Source organism: Anolis carolinensis, chromosome 1, assembly GCF_035594765.1.
Source record: "Anolis carolinensis isolate JA03-04 chromosome 1, rAnoCar3.1.pri, whole genome shotgun sequence".
In the NCBI taxonomy this organism is placed as follows: Eukaryota; Metazoa; Chordata; class Lepidosauria; order Squamata; family Dactyloidae; genus Anolis; species Anolis carolinensis.
In genome coordinates, this window is record NC_085841.1 from 54865557 (window position 1) to 54890732 (window position 25176).

The window sequence follows — 25176 nt, forward strand, 5'->3', positions numbered from 1 at the left end:
GGAAGTCCAGTATGTTTTCTAATATGTTCTAAAAACACACATCTGAGATGAGAATCTATCTTGCCATATTTCAGAGGTGGTAGTAATAATAATAATAATAATAATAATAATAATAATAATAATAATAATAATAAACTTTATTTTTATATCCCACCCCATCTCCCCGAAGGGACTCGGGACGGCTCACAACAGGGACAAGCCCGAAACAACGACACAACATATTTGACAAAAACTTAAAACATTCCAACGATACACAAAATAAAATAATGGACAATACATTAAAATCCAAGCAGATAAAATCAGAGTAATTAAAAGCAAACCAGTGGGGACAGCTTCCATAAAGTGCTGTATCATGGAAATGACTAACAGTGATAAAGTGCCATATGCTTTTAAAACAAAGAAGTATTCTAATGACAGCTCTATTGGGCCTATTCATTCAAACGCACTCTGGAACAACCATGTTTTCAATTCCCGGCGGAAAATGGGCAGGGAAGGAGCTAACCTGATCTCCTTAGTTAGAGAGTTCCAGAGCCATTGGGCCACTGCCGAGAAGGCCCTCTCCCTCGTCCCCACCAGCCACATTTGAGACAAAGGTGGGAGCGAGAGGAGCGCCTCCTCAGATGATCTTAGGGTCCGTGTTGGTTCGTAGGAGAGGAGGCAATCACGGAGATAGGCAGGTCCTGAACTGTTTAAGGCTTTATAGGTAATAACCTGCACCTTGAATTGGGCCCAGAAAATTGTCGGTAGCCAGTGGAGCTGTTTAAACAAAGGTGTTGACCGTTCTCTGTAACTAGCTCCTGTTATTAATCTGGCTGCTGATCTCTGAACCAACTGAAGCTTCCGAACCGTCTTCAAGGGCAGCCCCATGTAGAGTGCATTGCAGTAATCCAACCTGGAGGTGACTAAGGCGTGGACCACCATGGCCAAGTCAGACTTCACGAGGTACGGTCGCAGCTGGCGCATAAGCTTTAACTGTGCGAAGGCCCTCCCGGCCACCGCCGACACCTGAGCATCAAGTGTCAGCGCTGAGTCCAGGAGGACCCCCAAGCTGCGGACCTGCGTCTTAAGGGGGAGTGCGACCCCATCGAGCGCAGGTTGCCACCCTATGCCCCGATCGGCCGCACAACTGACCTGGAGGACCTCTGTCTTGTCAGGATTAAGTTTCAGCTTATTCACCCTCATCCAGTCCATCACAGCGGCCAGGATCAAGGATCTGAGGGGCTTCCTTGGAGATTGGTGGAAAGGAGTAGTAGAGTTGAGTGTCATCTGCATAGATATGGCACCCAACTCCAAAACCCCGGATGACCTCTCCCAGCGGTTTCATGTAGATGTTAAAAAGCTAAAGTTAAAGGTAGCTTACAGATTTAAATGCATTTTATTTTAGCATCTTCTAAGAAAGATATGTAGCTATCGTGACCTTTTTCTGTATGTATGTGTGTGTGTGTGTGTGTGTGTGTATATATATGCTTCTAAAGATCTTTTCCTAGAAAAAAAATCATCCACAGGACTTCATCTAATCTTTGTATTATATATCCAAAAGGCAGCAGGGAAGCAATTTTCTTGTCTGTGCTTTTGTATAAGCTGAGTATAAGCTGAGTAAGCTTGAATGGAGTGAATTTACACAAAAGCCTTTGCTTCCTATGTACATATTTTCTAACAGTTAGCATCCTTGTAGGGCAGGTCTGCACAACATACAGCCTGCAGGCCAGATGCTGTCTGTGCAGCCCGCAGGCAAGCTCATGTCTCCCTCCAACCCTCATGGGAATGGCATATGGCTGAGAGGCTCTGGGTTCCCCCATGAGCCTTGGCCGCTCGCACTCCTGCCTGCCTTGGCCATGGAAACAATGCGGCTTCAGAGAGGCCTGGGGTTCCCCCTTGAGACTCGGACTGCTTCCCAACCTCACACCATTCCCACGGAAACAGCATGAGGGTGGGAAAAGTGAATACTGGTGCATGTTATTGTTTGTTGATGTATTGTACATTGTTATTGTTTTGTATTTGATATTACTGTGGGCCGCCCCGAGTCCCCTTCGGGGGAGATGGAGGCGAGATACAAATAAACATTATTATTATTGTTGTTGTTGTTGTTAAAAGGGGTGGGGCTTCTCCTGCAGGGTGTGTGTGGCCCATGGAAGGGTTTGTGGGGAAATCTTGGCCCTTCACAAGGGCCAAGTTATGCAGGCCTGTTGTAGGGAAAGCCTAGTGATTTCTGTAATTTTGGGAATGATGTGGTCAAGTATTACCTTAGCTTTATTCAAGCTATATTAAAAAGAAGTCTAATATTTTCTGTTTTTAAAATTGGAGCATTATGGTAAGAATCTCACACATTTCAAAAGCTGTAATTGTTATAGTATTGCCATTGATTTTAAAAGTATTAATGTAGAAATAAGTTATGATTTTTTTTTCTTTTTCAGCTATCATCAGTATTCCTGATAGTGATGACATGGCTAGTATTCATTCAAATGATGAACTTGAAGTAGTAGCATTAGAAGAAGACAAAGCAGAAGCTGCCAAAGAAGAAATTACAGTAGACCTGCAAGAAAAAGCACCACTTGATAGCGAACCTGAAATTCAAGACCAGAAAGTAAATCATATTTATTATCAATACATCATTAGATAGCAGTGATACTGTTTGGAATTTTTTTACTAGTATAAATGCTCCCAAATTTCTTTTGATATCGGATCACAAAAATGATCAGGATATTCCTTCATGTGGAGAAACCTTAACACAATAGATGCAGAAGGATTTTTTTCAGAGTGCAGTGCTTCTTTCCAATGATATGAATGTATAACAGACCAAAAATCATCGCAGATTGTTACTACGAAGTGTCAGCAATATCTATAGGTGCTAAGGACCAGGTCTCCACTTCTCTATGTGGCTTTGTTCCATTTCAAGCCATTTATATTTGAATGCAGAGTATAGCTTTTAAGCAGTTTGATTCTTTCTCTAAACCCTAAAGTACATTCTGGAAAACATTGTGCTTGAACTAATTTCAGATGGTTTTTATTCTCTAGGTCATTGGAGACAGAAAACAGGAAGCATCAGTTGCAGAAACAGAAATGGAAGCATTGCCAAACATAGAGCTATGTCCTTCAAACAACCTCCACTTTCAGTACAACTGTGACACTATGGAGCAGCAGCAGGTTACATGTGATGTTCCTGATAAAGATATTGACGAGCCTCACTTTAATGAAGGAGAAGGGGAGTTTGTCCTGTCAGAGAATAATTTTTCTTTGATATTAGAAGGGGATGAAGAGGCTGAGGTAGAAAACTCTGCTGCATTGGATACTTCTCTTATATCACATAAATCAAAAGTAGATGGTCAAGACACAAGCATTGCTGAAAACAATAACCAGGAATGTCTCACCAATACAGTATCCACAGTAACTAGTGATGTGATTTCTCAAAGTACTGCTGAAGTATTGCCGTATGTCCCTGAACCTATTCAGGCGGCTATTGCCGAAAACCTTTTAGATGTAATAAAGGACACAAGAAGTAAAGAACTTTCCAATGAAGCAGTAGAACAATTTGATCATGAAAGCATAAGCAAGAAGGTGTCAAGTTCCCCCCAGTCTCCCTTTGAGAAAAAGCAAGTTACAGAATTGAGCCAAGTGGAAGGTTTGGTGGTATCTGATGCCTGCACAACAGAGCAAATGACACAAAGCCCGAATGTCCCATTGCCTGATGACCAACCACTGACAGAGACTAATAAAGTAAATGTTTTAGTACTGCCCACCCCAAGGAGGAGTTCTAGGCGAGCAAAGGAGACTCCAGACATTCCTAAAAGACTCCCTCTTACCAGTTCTGAAGAATCCCAAGATCAGCAAACACCCCAGACTTCGACTGTTCCAATAACAGATGCCACCAAAGCAAAAGATTTAGAAGAGTCAACAAATGTTCAGACAGTTACACAGGAGTCTCAAGCAGCCAAGACTCCAAGAGGGAGGCCAAAAAAACAAAAAAAGCTTGCATCAGAACTTCACAAATATTCCAATGAGCAACCATCTTCTGGTTACAGAAGAAGTTCTAGACATACAACAAGCATAACGGATCAGGAAGGTAGTCAGTTTATCATTGATCATGCAATACAGGTGACAGTAAAACCTAAAAGTGCAAAGAAACTAAAAGCCATTGCTTTCCAGCTCACAGAAAATGAAATTTCAGATCAGACAGTGGAATCCAGTGAACAACTGCTAAGTCCCAAACCAAGTAGAATGAGGTCAAGAAAGCACGATATACTGCAAGAAATACCTGAGACCGAAAAAGAACCTGAGAAATCATCATTGGCTACATCGGTTAGAAGGGGCAGAATGAGAAAGTCGAGTCTATCAGAAGCAACTTCTGAACATGATGTACAGCCAGCTGTTCCACCTGAACAAGCAGGAAGACAAAACACAAGTGTATCAGGAGAGGTTCCTGGTCATGGAACTGAACTTATTGAACAAACACCTATACAACCCCGGAAAAGAGGCAGACCAAGAAAGAATCCTTTGATTGTTTCAGCAAATTCGCAACTAGATATGTCTCTGTTATCTCCTCCTCAAACAGATTCTAAAACTTTTATCACTCCTAGAAGAAACACCAGAAGTAGAGCATTAAATCAGTTAACAAGGGCAGAAACGTCACTGCCTCTACAGGAGTCTGTAGTGGACACTCCAAAGAGAAGAACTGCAAAGTCTGCGTCTCTGAGGATAGAGGAAACAGATGTAGAAAAATCCCTTCCAGAAGAATGTTCTGCCCAATCAAGGAAAACAGTAACTCCAGCAAGGAAAACAGTAACTCCAGCAAGGAAAACAGTAAGTCCAGCAAGGAGTTCTGGAAGGAGACCGTCTAAGATGACATCAGTCAGAAAGAGGAGCCAACTCTCATCTCTTTCTGAGGAAAGCACAGAAGAGGAGAAACACTTGCCACAGGGAACTAGTAATCCAGAAGAACTTCAGTCTGCAGACATGACCAAACTAAGGCTCAATGATACAGGGACAACTCTGGTACAGCATGGCACTCACAGGACCAGATACAATAAAAAGAGTGTGGATGAGAGCTTCTCTCTGGACGAGGCTTTCTATTTTTCTCCACCTCTAACAAAGCTCACAGAAAAATCGAAAGGTATTTGAATTTTATTTCTTAGGCTGAAACTTAGGGGTTTTATCCATTTTCTGTCATACTCTTTATGGTTTCTAGTGAACTTCCCAGTTCACCCGTTTGTTGCAAAACAAAAAGGTGGTAGACTGAGTCAGTAACTCCCAAATTGGATCTAGGAGAGCAGAGAACTGCCAAGAAACAGTTACCCTGTGGTGAATAGAGAGCACAAGAATGCTATATTGGTTTGGGGAACCCAACATATTGTCAGAAAAGAGGGAGGTTTGGAAGACATTACATTGGCTCTTTGACTCAGATCCTGTTGTCCATGTTGCTTTGAGATGAAAGGAGGACCAAGTCTCCCCCCAAAGTAACCTTGGAGAGAAAAAAAGATGAGCTCAGATGTTGTTGCTTCTAACTAACATGCAGCAGAAGTGTGTAATCTCATATTTTCCCATGGCATTAATGAATCTTAAAGGTTAAATGCAAATGTCAAAAGCCATTGAAAAATAAGGAGCATACTCTATAAAAAATACCCTCGCTTTTTTAAAAAAAAAATCTCAGTAAAGACAGATTTCATAGTAGCAGGGCTTAGTTTGGCTAAAATCTGGCCTTGAGTTAATGTTACTATTACATTTGCCTTTTAATAATAGTGTATCTGAAGCAGTTATAGCAAAATCTGCTTTTCAAATACAGCTTTGAGAAAATATTAGGAGACAGTGAATGCCAAGGTCACAGCAGTCAGCCTACTGCAAACAAGGTGAACAACTTTTCTAGGAGATCTCAGTTTAATTGTTTCCCTCAACTGCTTGTTTGGTAAGACAACACCAAAATACTACAACTTGGCTGTCATTTAATCTTAAATGGAGCTATTATTTGACAGCATTGAACATCCTGTTTCGTCTCCAAGGCTTACCTATTCATTGGGGGGGGAGTAGTTGTTGAATGTTCTTGCACAGTGGTTCTCAACCTGGGGACCCTAGATGTTTTTGGCCTTCAACTCCCAGAAATCCTAAGAGATGGTAAACTGGCTGGGATTTCTGGGAGTTGAGGCCAAAAACATCTGGGGACCCCAGGATGAAAACCACTGCTCTAGCATATAAAGCTCAAAAAATCAGCTTGACTTAATCTATCTGCCTGATTGCTTAAGCCCATGGCCTTGTGTTTGATAGTTGCTTTTAATTGAGGTAGCATTGAAAGCAGTTTTCATAGAACTCTCCACCTAAAGTTCAAGATTGTATTCACAGTTGTTTGGAATGTTTAGTTTTAAGTCCAAACTAAATATATGTGCTTCTTAATTTTAGATGAAAAAGCAGTGACTCCTATGCAGCTCAAAACTTTAGAAGCAGGCTTGACTTCTCAGTTTGTCTTCTCACCTCCTGTTTTGAGATCCAGGAAAAAACAAGCATCCAGTATTTCAAGGATTGTGGAAGAATTGGTGAGTTTATTGCTTCTCCTTTCGTGCCTATATTTTCTGTGGCTTCACAAATCAGATCAGAACAAAGCAACATATGTCAGTAAAATAAACCTTTTACCCATCTCTAGGATAGATATGGGAATTGTGTAACCCCTGTGTACCAATTCCATCCCACCTGGACTTTTTGCGTCCTCAGGGGAAAAAAATCCATCTCAAAATCCCCTCTATCACCTGATGAAAAGTTGCTCAAATACCTCTATGGAAACAAATCACAATTCTAAAAACAAGAAAATATGTGTAGGAGCAGGTATAACCTCTAGAGGAGGAAAAATGGCCCCAGTGCCTGTCCATCCTTCTCCAGGTGAAGATTTGTGAGCAGAGGGAGAGTGAGTAAAATGTGTACCATTGGGGAAAGGGATTAAAATCTGGCAACCTTCATTGTGGGAAGCTAGTAAATGGAGTGAAAGGTTGACACAGCTGGCAAGACATGGAAAAACAAGTGGAGGGGCAGCAGAAGGAATGAAGCAAGGAAGGTGAGCTACCTAATGTGATGACCCATGGGCCTTGTAGTCCTGCTCATGACATTGTGATGCCTGATGAAGAAGAAAACTTGGGTTTTTTACCTTCCCAGTCAGAACTGGATTCTTCCCAGACAGATTCTTCCCAGCCAGATCTGGGAACCTTGCACCTGCAAGAGGGTTATGTTCCAGAAGTATGTCAAACAAACACTGAGGCTACATCTCCTGTGTTTTCTCGCCATGAGTTTTGTAAACAACAGAGAGGTTTGGAAGCGGCCTCGCGCAGGAGTGCTAGAATAATTGCTAAGAATTTGCCAATTAAGCCTGCTTTCCATGAGAATCTTTAAGGAGTCAAACATCTGGTCTCAGAGATTAGCTTTCGTTTCTGGTTCCCAGAGAACTGCTCTCGGCGGGAAAGTTAGACTCTATATAGGTGTTTTACCCGCGGAGTAACTTTGCGGAGTCAATTCGTCAGCCTCCGGAGCGAGTTGTGTCTGGACAGCGCGCTCCGATTCAAGCCTCGTTCCTGTTCAAGCCTTGTTCTTGTTTTCAAGCCTTCGCTCCTGTTTCCCAGCCTTGTTTACCTACGGACCTTGCCTCGCCTTTCAGGACTAAACCTTGCCTTGTTTCACGGATTTTACCAAGTAATTCCACGGATCTTGTTCTTGTTCCTTGTTACCTTGTGCCACGATTCAAGCCTTGCTTTCAAGTATCAAGTTAATTCCTAGCCTTGCTCAAGTTCATGGACTAAAGGACCTTGTCATCTCCCCTCACTTTGCCTGGCAAAGTGAGTGTTTCGGTTATTGGATTACAACTTTGGGCCTTAATATTTCATATTGGACATTGTTTCTTTGGACTAATTTTGACCTTTCCTGAAAGGTCTGCTTCTGGACTAACTTTTACATTTGCTTTTATTAACTTTATATATTTCCTTAATAAAGATATTAGATAGAATCTGGCCTCTGCGTATGGTTATTGGTGCTCTGTAGCCTGGGTCGTGACAGTTTGACTCCGCCACCCTAAGCACCAATTAACCTCGGCCAGAATGTCTACCGGAGCCGGACCTGGACCGGGCGGCCAGCCGATTACCTACACCATCGACAAGGATGAGGTGGACCGAATCCGTGATAAGCTCAATGCACAGGATGGGGAAATAAAGGGTTTGAAGGAACGCGGAATCCGTCTTCCGGCCATGGCGTTGCCAACCAAGTTTACTGGAGAAGCTTCTAAGGTTCATGTTTTCCGTCGCCAATGTCAAGCTTATCTAGAGGCCCGTGCTGCCGAGTTTCCCCAAGAAGACATCAAGGTGGCGTGGGTTTACAGTCTTCTAGACGGGCCAGCGGCCAACTGGGCGACGGCACTGTTCGACCAAGCCTCTCCACACCTAAGATCAGCGCAACGCTTCTTGGACCACCTTAAGGAGACTTGGGGAATCGAGGACAATTTGGAGGCAGCCGGTCACAAACTCCGCCGCCTCTTCCAAGGAGACAGACCCATGTCTCAGTACATAGCCGAGTTCCGAGTGCTGGCCCACAACACCGGCTGGAACGATGTTGCCCTCAGAGGACAATTTCGGGAGGGTCTCAACATTGAAATGCTGGAGGAAATCTCCAAGGTGGATCCTCCCCAAACGCTTGAAGCACTCATCGATCAATGTTTACGGGCCGAAGTCATGATTGCCAACAGGAAACAGTGGGTACGAGGCCAGAGCGGTAGAGCTGGGGCAAAACCCCCCGCTCCCGCCAGCGTTCAGCCGCGTCCAGTGTGGAGACCCCCACCACCATCCCCATACCCCAGAGGGAGCGAGGAGGTGCCGATGCAGTTGGGCAATGTGCGTCCCAGATTAGATGCCGCCGAGAAGGCCCGCCGCCAACGCCTAAATCTCTGTTGGTATTGCGGAAATGGGGGCCACTTCGCCAGAGAGTGCCCAGCCAAAGGGAAGCCCGCCGCCCGTCTTGCGGCGGCGTCCTCCACGGAGACGATGGCGTCTGAGACGGCTGGCACACAGCCGGCGGGGGAAGCCAACGACCGGGCGTAGAGAGGCTCGCCAACCCGGTCAAGAAACCCATTCAAGAGCCGCCAACCGGGGTCCTGTTCCTTCTAGTGGTCACCTTATGGTCAGCAAAAAAGGGACCCGTCATGATCCACGCCATGATAGACTCAGGAGCTACCAACAATTTCATTGATAGAGAGTATGCCGACTCTCTGGGATTACAATATCATGACTTCAAGAATGCCCGTGTGGTGCAAGCCATCGATGGCCGCCCTCTCAAGACGGGCCCCGTAAGCCAGTGGTCGGAACCCACCAGGATGTGGATAAGGGAACATATGGAAGAAATTTCCTTCTTTGTTACTGAGGTTCCCCATTTCCCTGTGATTTTGGGGATTCCATGGCTGACACTTCACGACCCAAGCATCTCCTGGTCCAACAGAGAACTGCAGTTTGCTTCAAAGTACTGCCAAAACCATTGCCTCGTAGCCAAGGTCTGCCATGCCACAGACACCGAGCCCATTATCACCTTGCCAAAGAAGTACTCCGAGTATTGGGATGTATTCAATGAAAAAGAAGCCGAAAAATTACCCCCACATAGACCTTATGACTGTGCCATTGACTTGGTGGAGGGGGCCCCGATCCCGCGAGGGCATCTCTACTCCCTGACTGAACCAGAGCAAGAAGCTCTCAGGGAATTCATAGAGACAAACCTTCGCAAGGGATTCATCAGACCCTCTCAATCCCCAGCCGCCTCCCCAGTGATGTTTGTGAAGAAGTCAGGGGAATTACGTTTGGTGGTGGACTATAGAGCATTGAACAATATCACTAAGCGGAACAGCTATCCCCTGCCCTTAATCTCGGATCTACTAGACCGACTTCGAGGAGCCAAGGTCTACACCAAGCTGGACCTGCGGGGGGCTTATAATCTAGTTCGCATCAGAGAAGGGGACGAGTGGAAGACCGCCTTCCAGACTAAATTCGGATTATTCGAGTCCCGAGTTATGAATTATGGTTTATGCGGAGCTCCCGCAACGTTCCAGCATTTTGTCAATGACATTTTTCAGGACTATCTAGATCGGTTCTTGATCATCTACCTGGACGATTTTTTGGTGTTTTCTAGATCACAATCAGAACATGAGAACCACGTTAAAATGGTGTTACAACGATTGCGGGATCATGGACTTTATGCCAAGCTGGAAAAATGCGCTTTTGATCTACAAGAGGTAGATTTCCTGGGGTACCGCATCTCGCCTCTAGGGCTCTCCATGGACCCGACAAAAGTTTCAGCAGTATTGGAATGGCGGGCGCCAACCAACAAGAAAGAGGTGCAGCGATTCTTGGGGTTCGCGAACTATTACCGCAAGTTCATTCCAGATTTTGCCCGCTGGTCTGACCCAATCACCAGCTGCATCCGTGGAAAACAGCCCTTCCGCTGGACTGATCAAGCAGAGAAAGGGTTCCAGCAACTAAAGAAATTATTCACATCCCAGCCAATCCTTCAGCATCCAGATCCTGAAACCCTTTTTGTGGTGCAAGCGGACGCCTCTGATGTGGCAATTGGGGCTGTGCTCCTACAACCGGTGGGAGATCACCTTCATCCTTGTGCCTATTATTCTCGTCAACTAACCGCACCAGAGAGGAACTATACCATTTGGGAAAAAGAACTATTAGCCATAAAGGCAGCTTTTGAAACTTGGAGACATTGGCTAGAAGGGGCCAAATTTCCCATTGAAGTCCACACTGATCATCGGAATCTAGAACATCTAAGAACTGCCCGCAAGCTAAATCAGAGGCAGCAACGTTGGGCTTTATTCTTTGAACGTTTCAACTTCCAGATTCATTATGTGACCCCAGCCCAAACCAAACAAGCAGACGCCCTGTCACGTAAACCGGAATACGCTGCAGGACGCAAGGAGACCTTTGAATCCCAACTACTACAACCCGAGAACTTTGCCACGCTCACAGTGGGGAACACCAAATCCACTCCCATTGATTCAACTCCCTCTACTCCAGGACCCATCTGTGCTCAAGAAATCAGGGCTAGTCAGCAAGCAGATGCCTGGGCGCAGGACCAACTTCGTCAAGGTCTGCATTTTCCCTTTTCGCTTAAAGATGGACTGCTTTGCTATAGAAATCATGTTTATATCCCACCCGGACCAGGCAGGGAAAAAGCACTTCGTCTGTGTCATGACTGCAAACCAGCAGGGCATTTCGGACTATTTAAAACCATGCATCTGATCCTAAGAGATTTCTGGTGGCCCAAGATCCGCAAAGATGTGGAAAAATATGTCAACACCTGCCCAGTATGCCAGCGCTCCAAGATAAGAAGGGAGAAGCCCTCAGGGCTTCTACACCCCCTTCCTACCCCATCTCGCCCATGGGAAATAATTTCTGCGGATTTTATCACTGACTTACCACCTTCCTGTGGATTCACCACGATCCTAGTGGTGGTGGACCTTTTCACCAAGTTAGCCCATTTCATTCCCTGTGAAGGCCTTCCCACGGCCCAAGAGACTGCAGATTTATTCCTCCAACATGTTTTCAGACTACATGGATTGCCCAAGAGTTTGGTCACAGACCGTGGATCCCAATTCACCTCTCGTTTCTGGAAGGCACTACAAAAACTATTGGGCATAGACTCTCGTTTATCTTCAGCTCATCATCCCCAAACGGATGGGCAAACGGAGCGCACCAATGCCACTTTGGAACAGTACCTTCGCTGTTATGTAAACTACCAACAGGACAATTGGGCTTCTCTGTTACCACTGTCGGAGTTTGCCTACAACAATGGAGTCCAGGCTTCTACAAAAGAAACGCCGTTCTTTGCAAACTACGGCTTCCATCCACGTTTCTTTCCCCCTGTCATTGAAACTTCAGAAGTTCCCGCAGCAGAGGATTGGCTGCAGGAACTCACAGCGGTGCAACAACTTTTGCTCCAGCAACTGGAACAAGCCAAGGAGGACTATAAACGTCACGCGGACAAACATCGCCAGCCGGGCCCCGAAATCAAGGTAGGAGATCGGGTTTTTCTGTCCACTCGCTTTTTGCCCTCCCATCGCCCTTGCCGGAAGTTAGATGCCCGTTTCATTGGCCCCTATCCAGTGGTGGCGCAATTAAACCCCGTGACTTTCAAACTCCAACTTCCGCGTTCAATGCGCATTCACCCAGTGTTTCACCGCTCCCTGCTCCTTCCGGCGGATGGTGTGCGGCCAGATGTAGACCGGCCGGCCCCCGTCCCTATTTTGGTGGATGGGGAGGACGAGTTCGAGGTTCAGGACATTTTGGATTCTCGCTTTCACCGCCGCCGCCTGCAATATCTCATTGACTGGGTGGGTTTTGGCCCTGAGGAACGCTCTTGGGAAGACGCCTCCACAGTCCATGCTCCTGATCTAACCCGTCGCTTTCATCAGACCTATCCCGCCAAGCCGCGACCTCGCGCCTCGGGGAGAGAGTCCCAGTTTGGGAGGGGGCTTGAGGAGGGGGATAGTGTGATGACCCATGGGCCTTGTAGTCCTGCTCATGACATTGTGATGCCTGATGAAGAAGAAAACTTGGGTTTTTTACCTTCCCAGTCAGAACTGGATTCTTCCCAGACAGATTCTTCCCAGCCAGATCTGGGAACCTTGCACCTGCAAGAGGGTTATGTTCCAGAAGTATGTCAAACAAACACTGAGGCTACATCTCCTGTGTTTTCTCGCCATGAGTTTTGTAAACAACAGAGAGGTTTGGAAGCGGCCTCGCGCAGGAGTGCTAGAATAATTGCTAAGAATTTGCCAATTAAGCCTGCTTTCCATGAGAATCTTTAAGGAGTCAAACATCTGGTCTCAGAGATTAGCTTTCGTTTCTGGTTCCCAGAGAACTGCTCTCGGCGGGAAAGTTAGACTCTATATAGGTGTTTTACCCGCGGAGTAACTTTGCGGAGTCAATTCGTCAGCCTCCGGAGCGAGTTGTGTCTGGACAGCGCGCTCCGATTCAAGCCTCGTTCCTGTTCAAGCCTTGTTCTTGTTTTCAAGCCTTCGCTCCTGTTTCCCAGCCTTGTTTACCTACGGACCTTGCCTCGCCTTTCAGGACTAAACCTTGCCTTGTTTCACGGATTTTACCAAGTAATTCCACGGATCTTGTTCTTGTTCCTTGTTACCTTGTGCCACGATTCAAGCCTTGCTTTCAAGTATCAAGTTAATTCCTAGCCTTGCTCAAGTTCATGGACTAAAGGACCTTGTCATCTCCCCTCACTTTGCCTGGCAAAGTGAGTGTTTCGGTTATTGGATTACAACTTTGGGCCTTAATATTTCATATTGGACATTGTTTCTTTGGACTAATTTTGACCTTTCCTGAAAGGTCTGCTTCTGGACTAACTTTTACATTTGCTTTTATTAACTTTATATATTTCCTTAATAAAGATATTAGATAGAATCTGGCCTCTGCGTATGGTTATTGGTGCTCTGTAGCCTGGGTCGTGACACCTAAACAGCAAAAAGCTCACAAATAATCAAATCCACAGGGGGGGGGGGAACGGCAAATGTGGGAGGGCAGTTTTAGTATGTAAATGCAATTGTGTAATCCAGGTTTTGTTTTTTGTTTTCAAAAATTGAGTCATTTATTGTTAATAAATGGAACAATGACCATTACCTAAAGCACTTGTTCCCAAACTCTTGGTCATGGAACTTTTCAGAAGCATCTCTCTCTCTGCCCCCCCCCCCCCCCAAACAGCTCTGTCTCTAAGCTTTGTGAACCCACAAAGGTCTTCTTCTTTCATCTACCTTTATTGCCTGGGTGTTTTGTATAATGTATAAAGAGATTGGGTATAAAGAGATTCAGGTTTCATTTTTAAAGCAAAGTGACATTGAATTTCAGTCAGATCGTCATACTCTGGCATGGACTTTTAAAGATTTTTTCGCAGAATCCTTGTGATGCTTCTGTGAAACCCTAGAGTTCCACCAAACACAGTTTGGGAACTGCTGATCTAACTCATTTCTTTGGAGGGTTCATTCATCAAAAAATAAAATAAATTGACCTGGAACTAATTCCTGCTTCCTATGTGTTTTACTGTTTTGGTTTTTTAAAAAAACAAAACATAACTTTTAATATGAGTAACTTTCAACAATTCATTTGAAATGGTGGAAATGTTTTTAAATGATTGTAGAGCCCTGTGTGTTATTCTGTAAGCATATCATAGAATAATAGAGTTGGAAGAGACCACATGGGCCATCTAGTCCAACCTCCTTTCAAGACATCAGGTGAAAATGAGATGGATAACAAGATCCTCACTATTCAGATGCCTTAACACACTTTATTTGTTCTTAGGAACTACCAATTAAGGAGGAAAAAGATGCCATCTCAATAGAGTCAATAGAAAAGCCAAAAATAACAAGAAGCAGAGCTACAAAATCAAAAGGGACAAAAAGAAGCAAGTATGCAATGATTCTATATTTAAAAGTTATTTTGAAATTATAAATACCTTTGACAATTGATGTTACTATAGTGTAGAGAAATACGGTGGCTTGAAATCATTGATTTGGTCTTTTGTTAACCAAAGTCTGTAAAATAATCATATAATTTAGTTAAAGGAAGACACTCTGTTTCTCAGCATAACCTCTTTCCCCCTCTTCCTTGCAGAAACTTAAGAAAAGAAAGCAGTTGGTCTCCACCACCAATGGAAATACAGTTCATTTCTCCTTTTGGCACCCCAATAGATGGAACAAAGAGCAAACAGAGAGAACCTTTGGACAAAGCAGAAAAAGCTGTTCGAAAGACTGTTCATAAGAAAGAGAGGCGGCTGTCTAGCTATCCAAAGCCAGTTGTTCGGAAGAAGATGCTATAACTTTTATTTTTTAATGTGTAATATATACCAGAATAGTGTGGAATATGAAGAAATAATCATCTAATTTGGAAGATAATTTATATAAATTATTGTAAAATTTCAGAAAACGTAAAGGTCTTCAATAAGTAACTCCATATGGAGTGTGATTTCTTCAGTCAATGCAGTTTTTCTATTTTATAAGACACTTCATACATTTATATAATATGTAAATATGTCTTATTTTGGGAATGTTAAATAAAAATGTATACTTAACAATGATTATTGATTATTTTCAAAGAATCTGGGTCTGTGGGACAAACGAACCCGAAGTGGATTTTAATGACGGATTGCCACTGTTGATGCCTCTGTCATGGGAGGCTAGCATTTTTTAAAAATAGTTTGCTCTTACAAGGTTTTTAAAAATTAAAATTTGGCAGTTTTAGTATTTATAGAAAATGTTTTGACCATCTGAGAACTGGTAAGAGTCATCAGAAACAAATCCTTCCTTTCCCAATTGAACATGTACTTTATTGAAGTCAGAATGTAAACAATTGTATTGAAGCTGTGCAATATTTTTTTGTATTTGTCTTAACCTGGGAAAGCTGCTCCTCAGTTGATAAAACAAAATCTCACCTCAAACGTTTCATGGTTTCTTTCAATTTGCTGCATTAGTGGAATGTTCAAACTCTCAAGGTATTTTATATGTTCACTGATTTTCCCCATGGAATTTAAACATTTTCTGAAATTTTGCCTATTTAAATTGGACTCATGTTTGATATTTTTGAAATGCTGCATGTTTTATAGATTTTGTGGTTAGTATTGCTGCCACAATTTTGCTAAAATAAAAGTTGCCTGGAAATGCATTTCTCTTCAGTTTTTGCATAGCCCAGGGAACAGTGAAGGCAAATTCAAACACCATCATAGTCCAAACTGACAGAAGCAAAATGTTCCCAATTTATTGAAACAGAGTTTGTCAAAAGATGCTCCATTTTCATTATGTAATGAGAGTGTTCAGTGTGACCAATTAGAATTCCTTTTAGTAATAATTTATTAGGTAACTTATACTGGTGATGAATGCATTAATAATCCAAAAGGCTAGAAAGAAACAAGCTGCCTTGCACTCTGCTCTGCCACTTTTTTTCCCCAAAGCAAGATGTTGAAGATAAGCTGATGGGCGTGCTCCGTATTTTTCTTTCTGAATTTCTTGGAAGATTTAAAGCAACGAAAGCATGCCAAGTTATGACAGCGTGAAAGTGGCAGTACGTGTAAGACCTTTCAGTCAGGTTTGTAACTCATTTTATGTACTCTGTTGAAAACTAAGGCCAAAGAACACAGGTTTGGGGAGTGTTTGGGTGTATTCTGGAAAGGTGTGTCTGGCAAAGCAAGGTGAAAAGGAACTCAGAATTAGTCTTCCAGTATGCTCTTCTTTAGGTATGCTTTTCTGCTAGTCTTGCCTAGCTTTGTTGTATGCCTTTGAGTCATTTCTGATCCATGGCAACCTTAAAACAATAAAGAGCTCTTGGCAGAATTTGTAGCCATGGTAGGATTTGAACCCTTATCTTCTATTGGCCTATGCCCTTCACTTAAACCATTAAACCACATTGGTTGTACTGCGGAGGTCCTCGAATTAAAGCCCAAGGTCATTTACCCAGCCTCGCCCTAAACTTTACACTTCGGGTTGCTCTAAATCTGAAATGTCTTCAAGGCACACAATTGACAAGTTGGAACATGTCCAGAGAAGGACAACCAAAGACTGCTGTATGAGGAGGAGGGCCTGAAAGAGGTGGGTATATTTAGCCTGCAGAAGAGAAGGTTGAGAGGAGACAATCATATCAAAATATTTGAAAGGATGACATAAGGGAGAGGAAGCAGGCTTGTTTTTTGCTCTCCTGGAGACTAGAACTTGGAGCAATGGTTTCAAATTACAGGAAAGGAGTTTCCACCTGAACATTAGAAAGAACTGGATGGTTGTATGTTTTCCGGGTTGTATGGCCATGTTCCAGAAGTATTCTCTCCTGATGTTTTGGCCACATCTTTGGCAGGCATCCTCAGAGGTTGTGAGGTTGTCATCTTTTCCAACTCTGATGATGATTCTGCCAAAATAAACGAAGTGAGAATTAAGAGTCAGTATGAACATTGCCGTTGCCTAGCTTTGTTATTGTATGCCTTGTGGCAATCCTATAGAAAATCTTTGACAAGTAATTAGAAAGAACTTTCTGACCATAAGAGCTGTTTAGCAGTGGGACTCTTTGCCTCAGAGTGTGTTGGAGGCTCCTCCTTTGAAGGCTTTTAAACAAGCTGAATGGTCATTTGTTGGTGGTGTTTTGCTTGTGCAAATGTTCTGCATGGCAGGGAGTTGGACTAAGTCATCCATGTGGTCTTTTCCAACTCTGTGATTGATTCTGCCAAAATAAACGAAGGGAGAATTAAGAGTCAGTATGAACATTGGTGTTGCCTAGCTTTGTTATTGTATGCCATGTGGCAATCCTATAGCAAATCTATGACGGGTTTCTTGGGAAAATTTGTTCAGAGGGCGATCGTCCTAGACCACTGTTTCTTAAAACTGGGTCCTGGCAACAAATGAAGTCCCTTTAGCTCACTGTTGGGGTTCCAAAATCCTTGGAAACAAGAAAGATATTATGAATATCACCTAGTGGCTGTTTAGATATTTACACTGATCTGTGCAGTGTTTACAGTGGACTCTGCCAAAAATGCTTCAACTGTACCTCATGAAAAGGGAATTCTCTCACGTGGTCTCTGTGAAACCTCACATATGGTAATTAGTTGCAGCAATTTCGGAACCTTTAACAGTTGTTTTCAATGAGTGAGGCATTGGCCCTGCTCCTCCTCCCCAGAGGATATATATAGCCTAAGCGGGGCCAGAGCCTTAGTTCCTTTTTTCCTGCCGTTTCACAGCATCTATAGGAACCTAGCTAACATTATAGCACTCTATATTACTGATTTTCACAACTTACTGTACATACTCGAGTATAAGCCTAGTTTTTCAGCCCTTTTTTAGGGCTGAAAAAGCTCCCCTCGACTTATACTTGAGTGAGGGTCTTGGCCAGCTTCTATTCAGGTCGGCTTATATTTGAGTATATAGGTCTTATCTTATTAAAGTCTTATTATTATCTTAAATTACAGTTTTATATAAATACTAGCTGTGCCCGGCCACGCGTTGCTGTGGCGAAGTCTGGTGGTATGGGAAATAAAGTATTGAGGAATTGGTGGTAGTTAAGGTCAAGGGTAAAGGTTTTCCCCAGACATTAAGTCCAGTCGTGTCTTACTCTGGAGGTTGGTGCTCATCTCCATTTCTAAGCTGAAGAGCCGGCGTTGTCCATAGACTCCTCCAAGGTCATGTGGGATGACTACATGGAGCGGCGTTACCTTCCCGCTGGAGCAGTACCTATTGATGCACTCACATTTGCATGTTTTCGAACTTCTGGGTTGGCAGAAGCTGGGGCTAACAGTGGGGGCTCTCTCCGCTCCCCCAATTCAAACCTGCGGCCTTTCAGTCCAGAAGTTCAGCAGCTCAGCGCTTTAACACGCTGTGCCATCAGGGGATATTATTTCTTAAAGGTTGTGAATATACAATATTTCTGATTGGTTTTTTTTGTTTGTTGGAGGCAAGTATGAATGCTGCAATTAGGAAAAATGATTAGGATGTAATGGCCTTGCAGCTTTAAAGCCTGGCTGTTTCCTCCTTGAGTGAATTTTTTGTTGGGAGGTGTTAGCTGGCCCTGATTGTTTCCTGTCTGGAATTCCCTTGTTTTCAGAGTGGTGTTGTTTGTGATATTTTATGTGCTTCTACTGTCTGTGGCCCTGAGAAAACAGGATTTGCCAGACTTTGATGATGGGAATACTTTGTTGGGAGGTGTTAGCTGGCCCTGATTGTTTCCTGTGTGGAATTCCCCTGTTTATTTACTGTCCTGGTTTTAGAGATTATATTGTTCTGCATTATTCTATCCCAGTAATTATTTCATATTAAAGTAGAATCTCACTTATCCAACATTCGCTTATACAATGTTCTGGATTATCCAACGCAGTCTGCCTTTTCATAATCAATGTTTTTGTAGTCAGTGTTTTAAATTCATTGTGTGGTAAATTTGTAAATACAGTACAGTAGAGTCTCACTTATCCAACATAAACGGGCCGGCAGAACGTTGGATAAGCGAATATGTTGGATAATGAGGAATTAAGGATAACCCTATTAAACATCAAATTAAGTTATGATTTTACAAATTAAGCACCAAAACATCATGTTAGACAACAAATTTGTCAGAAAAAGTAGTTCAGTACACAGTAATGCTATATAGTAATTACTGTATTTATGAATTTAGCACCAAAATATCACGATATATTGAAAGCATTGACTACAAAAATGCGTTGGATAATCCAGAACGTTGGATAAGTGAGACTCTACTGTAAATACTACATAGCATTACTGCACATGGAACTACTTTTTCTGTCAAATTTGTTGTATAATATGATGTTTTGGTGCTTAATTTGTATAACGATTACCTAATTTGATGTTTAATTAGCTTTTCCTGAATCCCTTCTTATTATCCAACATATTCACTTATCCTGCCGGCCTGTTTACGTTGGATAAGTGAGACTCTACTGTATATTTCTAATCTTATATTATCTGCTCACTGTAAAATGCACACTGAAGTGGATTATATGGCAGTGTGGAGTCAAGATAATCCAGTGCAAAGCAGATAATATAAGATTATAAATGGGTTATATAGCTGTGTGGAAGGGCCTTGAGTCTACCCTGCCTTATAATCCAGTGCAAATTAGATAATCTGTGGAAGAAGTCTAAGTGAGGCCTAAATCTGCCTGTCCCCTAACTGAAACCTGGCTGTCCCTTGGTTGCTAGGCAACCAAGTGGGCAGAGATTAGCCCTCTAAACTGGCAGCAATTGGATAAAAAAAATTATTGTTCTCCCTCTAATTAGGACTTTATTTTTCTTTTCTTTTTGTTGTATCAACCTTGAGGCGTGGATGATGGGTTGTGTTGTCAAATTTTGAGGTTGGGGGGCCTGTACTTTTGTTGTTTTGTGAATTGCCGTGATGCCATCACTCTTTTATATATATAGATTCAAAAACATTTAACCTACTGATACCTCAAATCATGCAATTTTATTCATATCTATTTTTATTTTTGAAATTGACCCGTAGCTGCTCCATTTCCCACCCTCGTCTTATACTCGAGTCAATAAGTTTTCCCAGTTTTTGTGGTAAAATTAGGTGCCTCGGCTTATATTCAGGTTGGCTTATATTCAAGTATATACGGTACATTTCTTCTTTCTGGAAAATATGGTGACTCTAGTCTTTAAAAAATGCCTGTTGTGTGGGGGGAAACTCAGACACGGACAGGCACGACAATGCCTCCCTTGTTTAGGGGAGGTACACTCAATGGCCTCATGTTCTGCCTGCTAGGCATTCACGCCCCAGGCACGGAAAAACAGGAAGACTCGGCTGAAAGCGCTCCTTTACGAGCGTGCACTTCTCCCTTAGGCGGCTCAAGGGAACCCCCTAACGCCGCCATCGCCAGGGCGCTCTCTTTACCTTGTGCCTTCTTCTCTCCCGCCAGCACCCTCAGCAGCAATCAAGTGACGCCTCTCATCCCCTGCCACACTCTGAGCTCCAGAGCACGCCGCAGGGGAGAAAGAGAAATACAAAAAGAGAAATTGGAAGAAACACCGCTCGGTCTTGACAGACCCCTCCTTGCCTAAGCCGTTCCTCGTGACTGTTGGGGCGGCACTTCTGACGGCTCCGCCCACGCCAGGGTGCCATGTTTGCCAGGAGGCGTGGCATGCCTAGCCTCCGCAGGCAATTCTGTCTCGGGGTGAGGATGTGGCCCTACTCCCATTGGAGTCAGCCCATCCCCCCGCACTTGCCCTAACCACCTCAACAAGTGTGGAGGCATGGTCCCGAGCTTACGGGACCGAGGCCGCTGCAACCCAAAAAGCTGAAGGGGGTGAGCTCATTCCTTCCCTCCCCATGGGCCCGTCTCCGGGTCACATTACTCCTGCCCAATGCCTTCCTTCTCCAGGGCCTGCCTCCTCATGAGCCCTTTCAATCTCCACCTCACCATCGCGGCTGGAGTGAGGGAGCTGACCCCCCAATCCAAGAAGACCTCATTCACAGATCTCCAGGGGGGGCGAGAGTACTTTTTTTGGCCCAGTCACAGCTTTCAATCATGCCCAACCACCTCTGCTTTCACCCCAAGAGCTTCAACCTTCACCACAACCACTCTATGAAAATGACGAGGCACTTCAATACCTTTCTGCCTCCGAATCAGATTCTTATATCTCTCAAGAGGAGCAAGTGAGCCCAACACAAATGGAACCACCACCTCCTCAGGAGATGTTAGGTTTCTCGGCCCTTGAGTCTACCAATACCTATTCCTCAAATACCTATTGAGGACCTATTGTTCCCTTCAGAACAACAACAAACTCCAGCCCCAACTATGGTGCTGCCTGCTTTACCATACCTGTTACAACTAGCTAAAACCCCAGATACCCATCCCTTTGCGGTACCACCGGTATCTGGAAGACATGACATTCTTTACAAGGTCGACCTTGCTTCCGTCCCGTTGGCAGCAAGACCACCCAAACCCAATTCCTTGGCAATAAAAGTAACTCAAGGAAAACGCTCCTCAAAGTCATACCCCACCCTGGTGAACAAGGAGGGCAGGAAGCTTGAGGGCCTTGGAAAAAAATCCCACGTTACTACTGGTTTCATCACTAGACATGCACACTATGGCGCCTATATGGCCTTGTACCAAGATTACCTATGGAAAAAAGTGGGCCCATACCTCAACATTTTGCCTCAGCAACACCTTTCCTTCGCTACAGCATGTTAGCATGAAGCCATCGCCCTAGCTAAAGCTCAAAAGGAGATGGCCAAACACACAGCAGATGCCGCTGGCCACATGTTTGCAACAGCGACAGCAATCCGGCACCATGCATGGCTCCATGCCTCCACACTATCAGAGGAGGGCAGAGATACTGCAGAGAGTTTATCAGTCCACGATAACGGCCTTTTCTACCCAGACACTGATGAACAGCTGAAAAGTACTCAAGAGATGAAAAAGACAACCCATAGTTATGTCTTTACCTCTCATGGTAACTATCCACCCAGACCCAGATGGACACCATATTCGTCGTACCAACGCAGATCATACAGCTCGAATACCAGGCAGCTCCCACAATCATCTCAATCGACCTCTCCGAGGCAGCCAGCATCAGGCTGCTTTTGCCAACAAGGCAGGGGGTGATACCAGCCTAGATCAAGGGGTCGTTTTTAGCGAGCCCCCATCCTCTCCACCTCCAAACCCTCTCTCTTACTGTGGTGATGGGGCATATGAACGGTAGTGCTATTTCTCCCCTTACTCCTTACAACACATCCCTTACCGAGCACCACTCTCCAGTTTATTTTGGCACATGACTGGCACATTTTGCCCAACAATGACACCATATTACCACGGATAGGTGGGTTCTTAACGTAGTTACACACAGTTATGCTATTGAGTTTCACACACGCCAAAAACAGGCTACGTTAGAGCCACAACTCCATCCCCTGTATTATGCCAGGAGATCGCAACCCTGCTTGAAAAGGGGGCAATCGTTCTTTTACACCCTTCTTTATTTCCAGTATCATTTTTGTACGTTATTTTTTGGTCCCAAAGAAAGATGGGGCCAACACCCAGTTCTTGATTTAAGACCCCTACATTTCTATATCAGTTCTCAAAAATTTAGAATAGTGACAATAACCACAATTTTGCCCCTGCTACTGGAGGGGGCGTGGTTTGCCACATTGGATCTCCAGGATGCATATTTCCACATGGCGATAGCTCCTGAGCACCATAGATACCTTGCATTCATGGTCCATGACCAAGCTTTTTGTTTCCATGTTTTGCCTTTTGGCATTTCTACTGCACCACGTGTATTCTCAAAATCCATGGCAGTGGTGGTAGCTCACCTCCACCTGCAAGGCGTCACATTATACCTATATGTAGATGATTGGCTTTTAGTTGGAAGATCACAGCAATCCCTTCTTCACAATATTCATATTACCCTCTCCCTTCTCAAGAATCTAGGACTTGTAGTCAACACTAAGAAGTCCAACCTCCAACCAACTCAGCAGATTCGTTTCATCGGCACATTGCTAGACTCCACCACTCGTATGGTACAACTTCTGGAAGACCGCTTCCGCGCTCTGCGCACATCGCTCCTGCACATTCTTCACCACCCTTACTCAACAGCCAGGGATATACAGACCATTCTCAGCCACATGGCCTCCACAACAGCAGTCACTCCATATGCCCGCCTCCGAATGAGACTGCTACAGGCCTGGTTCATCAAAGTGTTCGACCCCCTCAGGGACAGTCCATACACCAGACTCTCCCTCCCAGTGGACGTCCGCCACTCCCTCCAATGGTGGAGTTCCATTCCATCCAAAAGGACCATCCACTACCATTACAACAGATGCCTCCCTCACTGGCTGGGGAGCTTTCTGCAGGGACCTAGCAGTGCATGGCCATTGGAACTTCGCAGAGATACAGCACCATATCAATGTACTCAAAATCTTATCCCTCTTCAAGGGCTTGCGAGCGTTCCAAGACATCATGATCAACACCACGGTTCAGATGTGCACTGACAGCACAACGGTGATGTGGTACATCAACATACAAGGTGACACATGGTCCAAAACCCTCCTTTCGCTCATGCTAGCAATATGGCATTGGTGCATTGCACACATTTCCCTTATCGCCATACACCTACTGGGCCAAGAGAACATCACGGCAGATCACCTCAGCCGGACCACATTAATTACTCATGAGTGGTCTCTGCATCCCACACAAACTTTAAAACTATTCAACAGGTGGGGCCAACCACAGATTTGCGACACCAGACAGCACCAAATGTCATCTTTTCTGTACCCACTCAACTCCACCCACCTCAGGAAGCTGCCTAGGGGACGCCTTCCTATTCAACTGGAACGGCCCCTTCCTTTACATCTTTCCCCCGATACCACTTCTCACCAAAGTCATTGCCAAGTGACAGGGCCAACTGTATTCTACTAGCACCATGATGGCTCCACCAACTATGGCTCCCACTTCTATCAATGATGGCAAAGGGACTATATGTCACTCTTCACAGCCCATCAAGGCTGCCTCTGACACTCAGATATCGAACGACTGCCTCACAGCATGGAGGATACACAGCAACCCCTGTCACATTATCCTTGCGGCACATAGGCCGTATACACGGCATTCCTATGATTTTAAGTGGACAAGGTTCTCGACCTTTGCTCATCTCCATGGAACTGATCCATTACTAAAACTTACTTCCATCCTCTTGGAATTCCTCGTGTCACTAGCAACTGCTGGCCTGCCACTCTCGTCTATTCGTTAATACCTCGCCACAATCACGGCCTACAAACGATGACATGGCTACCCGTCTTGCTTCCAAAATCCTATGGTGCAACTTTTCTACAGGGAGGATGGACGGGAGATGTGCAGATTTCACAGATGACCACTCAGAGAACCACAGTTACAGATAAGCAACTATTCATTCTCTCATGTGGTCTCTGTGAAACCGCACGTGTGGTAGATTAGCAAGCTACTCATTAAGGCAGGTGGGTGTCATGCCACCGCTGAAAACAGGACTGCTCTTCCAAAAGCTGCCTGGTGCTTGGAGATAAGATCCAATTTGTAGTGGTTGACGACCGTCAACGGTGTGGCCCAAATAGCTGCCTTGCAGATGTCTTCCAAAGGGACAGCTCGGTTAAATGCCACTGAAGGCGCTATTGCCCTTGTGAAGTGGCCTTTAATATGCATAGGGGGATCCTTGCCCGCCATCTGATAAGCTAGTCTAATGGTGGCAACAACCCATCCGGAAAGTCGTTGTGGGGAGACTGGGGAGCCTCTAGTATCCGCACGGTATTTGAGGAATAATCTGGGTGAAGTACGGAATGGTTTCATCCTGTTTAGGTCAAAGGATAGTGCCCTCCGGACATCTAAGAGATGGAGGGAGCATTCAAGTGGTCTGGTTTCTTTCCCAATCCATCATCTCCCCTTGTGATGACCCTTCACTCTCTGGACATCAAAAGAGCACTACTGTTCTATAGTCATAGAACTGCCACCCACAGAAAATCTCCAAGGCTCTTCCTCAAATACAGGAAAGATGCTTTAGGTCTTCCAGTCACTTCCCAACGCTTGGCTTCTTGGATCACCTCTGCAATCCGTCTGGCGTACCAACTGGCAGAAAAAGAGCCATCAACTCATGTAGCTGCACACTCTACCAGGATGCTGTCGGCCTCCCAAGCCTTCCTCCCTAGAAGACATCTGCAAGGCGGC

At 44.5% G+C, this 25176-nt stretch overlaps 2 protein-coding genes across 5 annotated transcripts in view; both read left to right on the forward strand.

Moving 5' to 3' along the window:
• ahctf1 (AT-hook containing transcription factor 1) overlaps positions 1–15447 on the forward strand; it is a 68216-nt gene extending 52769 nt beyond the window's left edge. For 3 of the 4 annotated variants that reach the window (XM_062968949.1, XM_062968952.1, XM_062968950.1), the window contains exons 32-36: positions 2415–2584; positions 3016–5107; positions 6385–6518; positions 14313–14419; positions 14625–15447. In XM_062968949.1, coding sequence (XP_062825019.1) covers positions 2415–2584; positions 3016–5107; positions 6385–6518; positions 14313–14419; positions 14625–14829 — 2708 coding nt within the window. In that variant the 3' untranslated portion in view covers positions 14830–15447. The remainder of the gene's footprint in view (positions 1–2414; positions 2585–3015; positions 5108–6384; positions 6519–14312; positions 14420–14624) is intronic. The other variant, XM_062968953.1, reaches the window with a different exon arrangement.
• A 590-nt stretch (positions 15448–16037) lies between these two features.
• kif28 (Kinesin-like protein KIF28P) overlaps positions 16038–25176 on the forward strand; it is a 48460-nt gene continuing 39321 nt past the window's right edge. The window contains exons 1-2 of the mRNA XM_062968774.1: positions 16038–16073; positions 22908–23254. Of these exons, the coding sequence (XP_062824844.1) occupies positions 16038–16073; positions 22908–23254 (383 nt within the window). The remainder of the gene's footprint in view (positions 16074–22907; positions 23255–25176) is intronic.